Genomic DNA, 9,968 nt, shown 5'->3' on the forward strand with positions numbered 1-9,968 from the left:
GATACATTCAAGCATAATTTTAAGTGCACTTTTTTTTGTTTGCCATTCAATATGTTAGTTGTGAATTCATTATGGAAAGTGTGAAAATGTATAACTGTGATAAGAAGTCCATTTCTAATTTTAAAGAAAATCGAATGTTTAAAGTATACCATAGTCACAAGCTTACACTGGCATGTTAACAATGCATCTTACATAAAAAATCCACATTAAACCAAAGGCATTGTTAAAAAAGTATAGGTTCACGCAATAAAATGTTGCTAAGAGTACACTGCACTTGAAATTTTGAATAGATCAGCAACAAGGTCACTGATCATTTAGGCGTCAGAGATTTGTTGTTCACGTTGGCAAATCATAACTGCGGACAGACACTGCTCGGTTGCACACGGTTCGCACTGTAGTTTACTGGCGTCACTGACATGAATGCAGGTCTGCGGGTGAGGAGCCAAGGTGAGGATGCCATTCCAATTTGCCAACTATTCCTGGTTAACGCTTAAAATGAAAAGTACATTGCTCATTGTTGATAATTCCGACCAATTCAATCAAGTGATATCCCAGCCTGATATTGAGGGTGACAACAACTGGATTGAAATAAATGGCCCAAGTGAAAAGAACTGGAGTGGCTGTTAAAGTCCTGGGGTCTCATTTATAAAACTGTGCAAAGGATCCTAACTGAAAGTGTACGTGCGCTCAAAAGCCGAAAATGGCGTACGCCGAAAAATATTCTGACTTATAAAACCTGTGCGCAATTCTCCCTTTATAAATCACAGATCACCTACAAGTGTGCATACGTGAATCAGCCTCATATCCTGCCCCGGACACTCCCATTTTAACCATAAATAGTCAATGCAAATCACCTCATGAATGCTGATCCGTATATTAATGACCCTGGCATCGAATTGTTCTTTCGTTCCGACAGGTGAGAAAAAGAAAAAAAAACTCACTTCTCAGACACTGACATAGACTCGCCTGTAGGGAGGTGGACACACCTGTAGAAAGGGGGACACACCTGTAGGGAGGGGGATGCCCAGAAAACAGCGTTATTTGGTGCCACAGCAGTGGATGACTAATAAAAAGAAGCAGTGCGAGTGGCGACGTGTGGCTGTCAACTGTCAGTGGGACAGACCGGACAGTGGGAGAAATTAGAAAAAGTGGTCCGATCTGGAGGTTCACTACATCTTTCTACTCCTTTAAAAACATGTATTTGTGTTGCTTGAGTTTTATTTTAAATGTGCGACATAAAGAATCTCATTCATTCAAGGTAGAAGCAAAGAGGAACGTGTCCGCAGTCCCCCCCTTCCTCTCTCTCTCGCGAAGGGTGTGTGTGGGTGTGGTGGGGGTTACATCGATTGTGTCAGTGAGCAGCGAGGTCCAGAGAAACAGAGTTGGCTGCAGTACTGAGTTTGTAGTTCAGGTTTTAGTCTGTCTGTTAATAAATGTAAAGTATTTCTTGTTAACAGACATACACTCTAATTTAATTGTATCTACCTTAACAGTTAATGGGAGGAAAACTTATTGTAAATGTTGTTACCGTTACTGTACTTAGCCCCACACCTATGGTATAAAAAGAGACTCTCATTTTTCATATTATGTATTTATTCCAGTTACAAAAGAACACACACATTTTAATCATAAAAATGACTGCAGTTTTTTGAGTTACGTTGTCATTATTTACTCAGGCACCTTTTTTGCAGCCCGTGTAGCACAGCTTTGGGTCTTGACCTTTGTTTACATTTTACGGGTATGTTTATACATGTTACAAGGCGGCCGTAGCTCTCATTATTCCGGGGGAATGCGTTTGTGAAGAGAGTGAGTATTGTATGTTGTGATGTATTTCGCAGATATTTCTGTTATATACTGTAAATATTGTTTGTAACGTCTGTAAAGCCCTGCTAGGTTGACATCTCCTCTCTGGTCTAGTCTGTTGACATTTTGGCGTCGCTCGACAGATTGCACATGATTCGCTGCTATCCAATTACGGCCGGAGGCATTTTGCTCTGCGTCCGTTGGTAATGCCTCTTGGAAATAGAAAATAAAGCGAGCGGTCCCAGACTAATACACATTTGAGTATTAGTTTGACTATGCCAGGCTAAACATCACCTAGGGGTCAGTTTATGCTTGTGCACAGTTCATTTTTGTAGCTTATCTTGTTATCAGTTTAGATAAGTAAAGATTAATGATAGATGTATATTTCATGTAAGTACTTTGGATTGTGAATTAATAATGCTGAAGTTTATTAAACTATTATATTTAAAGATAAGTTGTCTGTGATATATTGTGGATATTCTGTTGTAATAACTGCTGGTTGCGAGGGTCATCACTGTTCAACTGATGATATCAATATCATAAATATTGATATTTTAAGTGAACACCCATTTTCAGACTGATTTCACATCATTCTTAAATAGTCTGTTTACAGGGTGGTTAATAATAATTTTATTACTCTTAATAATTGTGTTTGATAATTATTGATAACTTGCCAATTTCCAAATCTGCTCCTACCAATGCACAACATAGTATTAGACATGAAGATATGACTTTAGACGTTAAGCAGTAAAGTGTAAAATAGACTGTTCATGTCACTCTTCTTTAGGCCCAGAGCACGTAAAGAAACCACATTACACAATTTACCGGCATTTAAATACCTGATCAAGAAAAGCTTCAACTTCTAGTCTCATTTCATCACATCAGTATAACTAGTATTTCTGTTCATTCTGTCCTGCTACTTTCAATGAAGGGAGACTCGTATGAGTAAATAGAGCTTAGGAAGCTTAACAACAAAAATAGACAACTTACTAACATGCAGATATGACTGAGAGAATTGCAAATCAGTAAGAATCCTCACCAATACTCTTATTGGTGTCAACAAGTTGGTTTAGTTTGTTCTGTTTTTCTTTAATGTCGCACATCAAGCTGTTTATGCCCTCAGTGTGCAGCAGCTCATTTCCATCGATCTGACCCAGTGCTGTGGTCATTTCCTCCATTACCTTCACCACAGGCTCCAACAGGATTAGGCGTTGGGTCTGCAGCTCTGCCACGTTCCCCACCCCACACAGCTTCCCCAGCTGATGGACAGCACATCTCATTTTTTGTTGAACATTAGAAACAGCCTCCCGCTTCACAGACATGCTCCGCAGTGTGGCCTCCACCTCACGAATCTTGTTGTCAGCCTCTTGGATTTCACGCTGAGCTTGACAAATCAAGGAATTGTACTCAGACACTTTTTGGGAGTATGATGTCACCTGAGATTCACAGTTCTTTATCTCCCTATTAGCGCTATCCACAGCCTCAGAGGCATTGTTCCTCTCGGTTTCACCAGCCGCAATCATAATTGCTCCTGAGAATAGGTTATGTAAATCATTAGTCACATGTTTATCTTTGTAAAATACATAATCACTTGAATAAATGTTTGTTTAAAATAACCTTAAATGTAATGCTGCATTTACTTACCAGCAATCCACCCCACAATTGGGATAAACATGACACCAATCCCAGCATTTCTTACGTTCTCGCCCCCATCTCTCCTATCTCTCATTCTATCTCGGGTGTTTTCTGCTGACTTCAGGTTATCCCTCTGTTTCTCCAGAGCTTCTTTGTAACTCTCCAGAGAGGATCTGTGTGACTCCAGCTGTATTTTTAAGCCTTCAACCTTAAGCTCTTTCTGGCTTTTCTGATTTGCTAAACGACTCTGTTCTGCAGTGAGATGTTCAGTCTCCCCATCGAGCTGTTGAAGCTCTTTTCTGGCTACCTGCTCCGACTCTTCCATCTGCTGCTTCATGTTCTCAATCTCTTGTCTAATGTCATGAAAAGTCTGGCTATCAGGAAGGACAATGTCTGCATTGATATGGAGGAGCATCTCTAAGACATTGTTGAAGGAATGGAGCCCACTCTTTAGTGGCCTTATCACTGCCTGGGCCAGTTCCTTCAACTCCAGGTGCCGTTGTCCTGCAGAGCTGTGAATGTGAAAGGGTTCAAGCTTAGAAATGGAACAGACAGGCCTCATATCAGCTGAGTGGAGTCAACTTAATTCATGGTGTTATATTTCTACAAACCTAACCCTAAACCTTGATGACATCCGTCTGTTCCAGTCCAAATAGGAACCAAAGGATCTCAGCATGGCTCCACGATGATTTGCTGCGGAAATGACAAACACCAGTGAGATCAATTTAACACCTGGTAAGGCAGTATGTAGTTTTAATACAATGAGCTCTGGCACTCAAATACATAACCACAAGAAATGGCCTGGTCCATGAACACTGCAAAATGTGAAAGCAGGATACTTAAACTTTAAAAAAAACAACAAAAAAAACCCTTTTAATTACAAGTTCACTTTTGCACCATCTTATGCCCAGTGGGTCTCAATCTCTAAACATTATTATAGAATAAGAACATAATTAACTGTGTAAACCTTATTAAACATTCTTCATCAATATTTGGATACTTGAAATCTGTATGAACTGAATAATTAGTATCAAATGAAACTAGAACTGCAAGCAGTGTATGACGGGGGCCAAGCTCTGGCGATCCCCCCGTGGAGAAGAAATATACGCTCTGTGCAGTCTACTTCCACCAGCTCGGGCCTTTGGAGAGAATTCTGCTGGCGAATTTGATCAGATATTTCATAACCCCCAAATTAAAATGTGTACAAACATGTAAGACAGGGAGCGGTCTGTGCTTTAGGAAATGTGGAGATCAGTTGGCAGATCATTTACATAAATTTTGGAGCTGCCCAGCCATACAACCATACTGGCTGGAGGTAATACAAGTAATACAGAAAGTTTTTTCTCGAGAAAGTGATCTCGTCATCTCCCCGCAAGTTGGTGCCTGCAAAGTATCACTTCTCCTTAAGTGCGTATTTGAAGTCACACAGTTTCCCTCAAATCATGTGACCACACACACACACACCCTAACCCCCCTAACCCTAACCCTCTGATGGTGATATAGACAGGAACATAGAGGTATGGAAATAATATCAAAGAATATATACAATGAAAAACTATATTATTAAGCTTTAAAAAAAACTTTAGTAAGATAATACGTGCAAATTCAGAGTCAAATAAAAATGTTCAATGTAAATTATCAACTTTAACACAAATGTCAGTCAGTGAATGAAATAATGTTCCATTTCCAAATGACCAGCAGACAAACCCTGTGGAATAACAACACATTTCATACATGTTTATTAAGTATGGTGTTAAAGTTTAGGGCATCAGGCGAGTAACTCATCTGCCTGAGGGTTAGGTCGATTTTTTTTATGATAAAAGAGGTGAATCTGACCGTGCAGCAAACAGACTTTAAAGTCTTAAGTATAAAAACAAATGAAAGTACAAAGACTGATCTTGTGGCACTACTTTGTGACTCCCACCTTAGCCTCTTCCTGCAGATCACTTTAGGTTCCTGAGATGTGTCAGGCTGTCCAACTAACTTTCTTGTTAAACTTCTACCCACAAACCCATAAGTATGCATCAAGTTCCCTTACTAAATGGATCAGCTGTTAATCTAAATGTTTAGCCACATGAGTATGAAGTTATAGAAATTTTGAAACATTACCAACCTGTAAAAAGTGGAGAAAGGAGACAGATGACAGGCGCTTCTGTTCAGTGCAGCTTAGCTCAGTAGACTGAGGAGGATGGAGTCTGTTCAGACAGAGTCCGTGGGAGAAGCAGTGTGCGCGCGTGTGCGCGCTTGCTTGTGTGTGCGTGCGTGTGTCACGTAATTTTAGAGAAGCTGTGTGATTTCTAATAGCAGTCAAACACTCCCACTGCACAGTCTAAAAAAACTAAAACACTGATTTGTCACTGCTTCCTGATCCTGACAGAGAGGTGAGAAAATGAATGATTAAATGAATTCACATCTGATTTGTCACTGTTTCCTGATCCTGACAGAGAGGTGAGAAAATGAATAATTAAATGAATTCACATCTAAGAAAAGGAAAGGGTTAGGGGGAAGGTGAAATCTTGGCCCGGACCACCAAGGTGTTTCCCTAGCAGGGTTATGCACGGTCCTTCCCCACTCCTACTGGACATCCTCATCTTTCATTGAGACCATTAGGGTATTGTGTGTTCTACTTTTGAATCCATTGTTTTTCTAGTCTTTGTGTAAATTTTCTGGACCAAAATAATTTGTTCTGGAGCCCCATTACCTGTAAATTGGGAAGGGTTAGGGTTAGGGTTAGGGTTAGCCTTGGGAAAAATTGTTGGACCATGTAGGTATGTGTCTCCTTTTTGTTTTTTATGTTGTAACTATGTTGATACAACCTCACTCGAATTGAGTTTCCCGTTTCTCCCACATTTAATCCCACATTGTTTGCATGTGATTAAATAAATGCAGTTGCTCACATTTGGGTTCTGTATAGGCCGACTTTTATAGACTTGGTTAGTGGTGGTGTTTTTTACCCATGAGTTTGAGTAGAATTCTGAAAAAGTGGTCCTTGGTGCAGTAGGATTCAGGACAGATAGCGTCCTTTTGAACAAGTAATCTTTTAATCTCTTTAGATGTTCCAACTCACCCCCAAGCTGCGCTGGACAGGAGGCTCATCCTTAGAGAGATCCAGATCTTTCATTTCCTTGGCCCTGTCTTCTGGGGAAAAGGCGTTCATCACCTCCACTTTGTTGGAGGCGATCTTATGGAGACGCACATAAGAGAGAGAGAGCATCGTTTGAGCTCTCTGCAGGACATCGACAGCCTCAGCTTCAGTTGGAAAGGATTTCAGGGCATCATCAACGTAAAAGTCCTGTTCTATGAAGTGTCGTGCATCACTGAGATGGTATCTTCACACTTTTGGCCTCCGTGTACCCCTTCTGCCTCCCTTGCTGCTATTCTTAGCCCGAAGATTGCCACTGCTGGAGAGGGACTACTTCCGAAGAGGTGGACTCTCATGCGGTAGTCTACCACATCCTTGCTGAGATTGTTGTTTTCATACCAGAGAAAACGAAGGAAATCTCTGTGATCTTCTCGAACAGCAAAACAGTAGAACACGTGTTCTATGTCAGCTGTTATGGCGACCGGTTCCTTTCGAAACCGGAGGAGCACACCCAAAAGGGTGTTGTTCAAGTCGGGCCCCTTAAGCAGCACGTCGTTGAAGGACACTCCTTCAAACTGTGCACTTGAGTCAAACACCACCCTAATCTTCCCAGGCTTGTGATGGAGGCCAAAAGTGTGAAGATACCATCTCTCTTTATCCTTATCACAAGGTGGTGCAAGATCTGCATGTTTGTTATCAATCATTTTCTGCATGAATGCGACAATGTGCCCTCATGTCTTCCTCCTTGTCAAGCGTGCGGCGAAGAGACATAAGCCGCTTGTAGGCATAGGGTCTGTTGTCTGGGAGCAGACGCCTGGGGCTCCTAAATGGTAATGGTGCAACCCAGCTGTTAGTTTCATCTTTGAAATTCTCTTTCACACTGAACGGTTGTCACGGGGTGAGAAAGCTGGGGTGTCCATTATCTAACATGTTTTTAGAGCACTCACTTCAGTTGGCTTGTGAGCGCTGCCGAGGCACACATCGCCGAAGATAACCCAGCCCAGGTCAAGCTTTTGTGCATATGGGTCATTGTCTGCCATTCAACTGTTTTCTCACCTTGTGAGCTCTCAGAAGGTTCCGTCCAATGAGCAGGAGGATGTCAACATCTGGGTCGAGGGGCGGTATCTCAGCAGCGATTAACCTCAGATGGTGGTGGTGGTGACGTGCGGCTTCAGGGGTAGGTATTTCTTCCCTGTTATTAAGGATGGCATTGCATTCGATGAGTACAGGGAGAGGAAAGTTCATCTTCCCATCTGCTGACTCCACTGTATAACCACAAGCTCTTCTACCGGATGTTTCTTTTATGCCAGCAAAAGTCTTCAGGGTGTATGGTTCTACTGTGCCCTGGATGTCAAACATATAAAAAAACTCAGTCTTTGCAAGGGACAGATTACTTTGATCGACTATGATTGCGTACATCTTCTTAATGTTATGTCGCTGACCTTCTGGAACTATGTACCAGGCAAATCTTGGAGCAGGATTTTCCTGAGATTCCATTTCCACATACCTCTGTGCAGGTGGCCGTAACATCTGGTTTGATGAGCTCACACTCTCCCCGCCATGCTCTGTAGAGGAAGAGAGGGGCTTGGGTGTCTTAAGCCAGGTAAGTATCCATCTAGCTTTGAAGCTTCCAGTTCACAGAGCAGGTCAGATAGCTCTCGGAGCTTGCAAGATTCTTTGCCGGAGAGCTTTGGAAAGTTTTCTATCCTGGAAAACAGGGCTCTTTCTATTGCTTCTGACAAACCATAGCATTCTTCTAGTCTTGTCCAGATCATACATAGACCAGCAGATGGGTGACCAGCCACTTGACGAGCACGTTTATTTCTTCACTGGCAGTGAGTCCCACATCTGCAATGGTACTCTGAAACGTGGTCTTCCAGCTCAGATAGCTTTCTGGTTGGTCATCAAACTTAGTCAGTCCTCCAGTCACAAGTTGACTCTTTGGTAAGAATCTTGCGAGGTCACGAGCATTGTTGTCATTAGCTGTGTGGTTTGCGCTAAACCGATGCTGAGGCTGTGACACATTGTGGGGAAGACTTTGATGAACTACATCTCTTTGAAGTGTTGGTTTCCTGCCATCTAGTGGTGAGAAGTGGTGGTGATTTGGTTCTTGTTGAAAAGATGTGAATGTTGGCAAAGGTTTCACTTGTTTCTGCTGATAGGTGGTGTCTTCATGCTGCATAAACATGTCTTTCTGACTTTGAGGAAGTTCATTGTGGTCGTGTTTATTTATGTAATCAGTCAGTTCTTGCTCTGGGGTTGCCTGGGTAGGCAAGAACTCAAATTCACCACTTTACTCTTCAGCGTCATGCTGAGCAGCAAACTCCATCATCTCTGCTTTGGCTATGGCAGCATCAGCCTCTTTCTGGAGCTCAAGTACGTCAAGAGTTGCTTCTAAGCAAGCCTTTTCGACCTTGATACTCATTTCTTTCTCAGCGTAGGCTAATCTGGCTTTAGCAGCTTGTGCTTCTGCTTGTGCTTCCGCTACTGCCATACTTGCTCTGCTTGATGTAGCTGACCTTCTCAGAGCTCCTGCTGATGATCTAACAGTCAGCCTTCCTGAAGATTTTGAGGACTTTAAGGAGTGAGCGGATAGTGATCTGGTCTCCTCACAATTTTGACCTTAAGCCTTCGATGTCTCCATTATGCTTGGCTGAGAAGGGCTGGTGAAGGTGAGTGCGTGTCTGGTACTGGCTTTCTAGTCAGTATCCAACAGTTCCAACTGTCCTATACTGGGATTCACAGCCAGCTAAACTCTCTCTGACATCACATCCTCCAAGGAACAGGCAAATTTGTGGTTGGACAGGATTTAATGCCAAAAAGTGTGAAACTGAAAATAGACATAAATTACAGAAAGCATCGATTAACAACCGATAAAAAATAAGTTGTCATTTAAACGAGTTGACGTGTAATGACGGAGATGGGGGATCTAGTATTTATAGATCTAGAGCAGAGTCCACGATCGGGTTAGGGTTAGGGGTTAGGGGTTGAGAAGGTTTAAACAGTGTCGCTGCGAAGCAGCGGCACTGTTAGATGCACTGTCCATCAAAAACGATCCCCAAATGGCATCTACACCTCATTGAGGCCTCTCGGATGTCTTGTGTTTAATTTGTAAATCCAGACTCTTTCAGCCCTGAGTCTCTGGGCCCTATTCCATCTTAAATTGCATTCCGCTACCGTGGCACAAACTGATTGCCAACCGTGTAGCAGGAAATGCTTAACCAGATGAGAGTGGGTGTTCTTTTTTCTGAGGACATTGTACCTGTGCTGGGTGAACCTGGTTAAGAGTGAGTTTGAAGTTTCGCCCACATATTGCAGGTTGCACTGTGTACACCAAATAATGTAGATACAATTCTTGGATTTTGGATCCCCATGGTACAGGGATTTGAAAACGCTTTGGTTATTATAATTATAAATCCACGTTCGGTGTTGAAAAAATTGCCCAAGA

At 42.2% G+C, this 9,968-nt stretch overlaps 1 protein-coding gene across 1 annotated transcript; it reads right to left on the reverse strand.

The window, feature by feature from the left end:
* Positions 1-1,575: 1,575 nt before the first annotated feature.
* On the reverse strand, positions 1,576-5,687 carry LOC118286411 (putative leucine-rich repeat-containing protein DDB_G0290503). Its single transcript, XM_035610853.2, has 4 exons — positions 5,552-5,687; positions 4,050-4,131; positions 3,448-3,950; positions 1,576-3,334 (listed from the first exon to the last, which is right to left on the reverse strand). The coding sequence occupies exons 2-4, from the start codon at positions 4,112-4,114 to the stop codon at positions 2,826-2,828; spliced, it is 1,077 nt and encodes a 358-aa protein (XP_035466746.1). The 5' UTR covers positions 4,115-4,131; positions 5,552-5,687; the 3' UTR covers positions 1,576-2,825.
* Positions 5,688-9,968: the final 4,281 nt, after the last annotated feature.

Source organism: Scophthalmus maximus, chromosome 15, assembly GCF_022379125.1.
Source record: "Scophthalmus maximus strain ysfricsl-2021 chromosome 15, ASM2237912v1, whole genome shotgun sequence".
In the NCBI taxonomy this organism is placed as follows: Eukaryota; Metazoa; Chordata; class Actinopteri; order Pleuronectiformes; family Scophthalmidae; genus Scophthalmus; species Scophthalmus maximus.

Bases quoted from the DNA above. Each gene is read 5' to 3' on its own strand.
- LOC118286411 (XM_035610853.2), bottom strand. From the start codon at position 4,114: ATGCTGAGATCCTTTGGTTCCTATTTGGACTGGAACAGACGGATGTCA. The intron at 3,951-4,049 runs GTTTGTAGAAAT...TCACATTCACAG, and splicing joins TCATCAAGGTTTAGGGTTAG to CTCTGCAGGACAACGGCACC. The intron at 3,335-3,447 runs GTAAGTAAATGC...ACCTATTCTCAG, and splicing joins AATTGTGGGGTGGATTGCTG to GAGCAATTATGATTGCGGCT.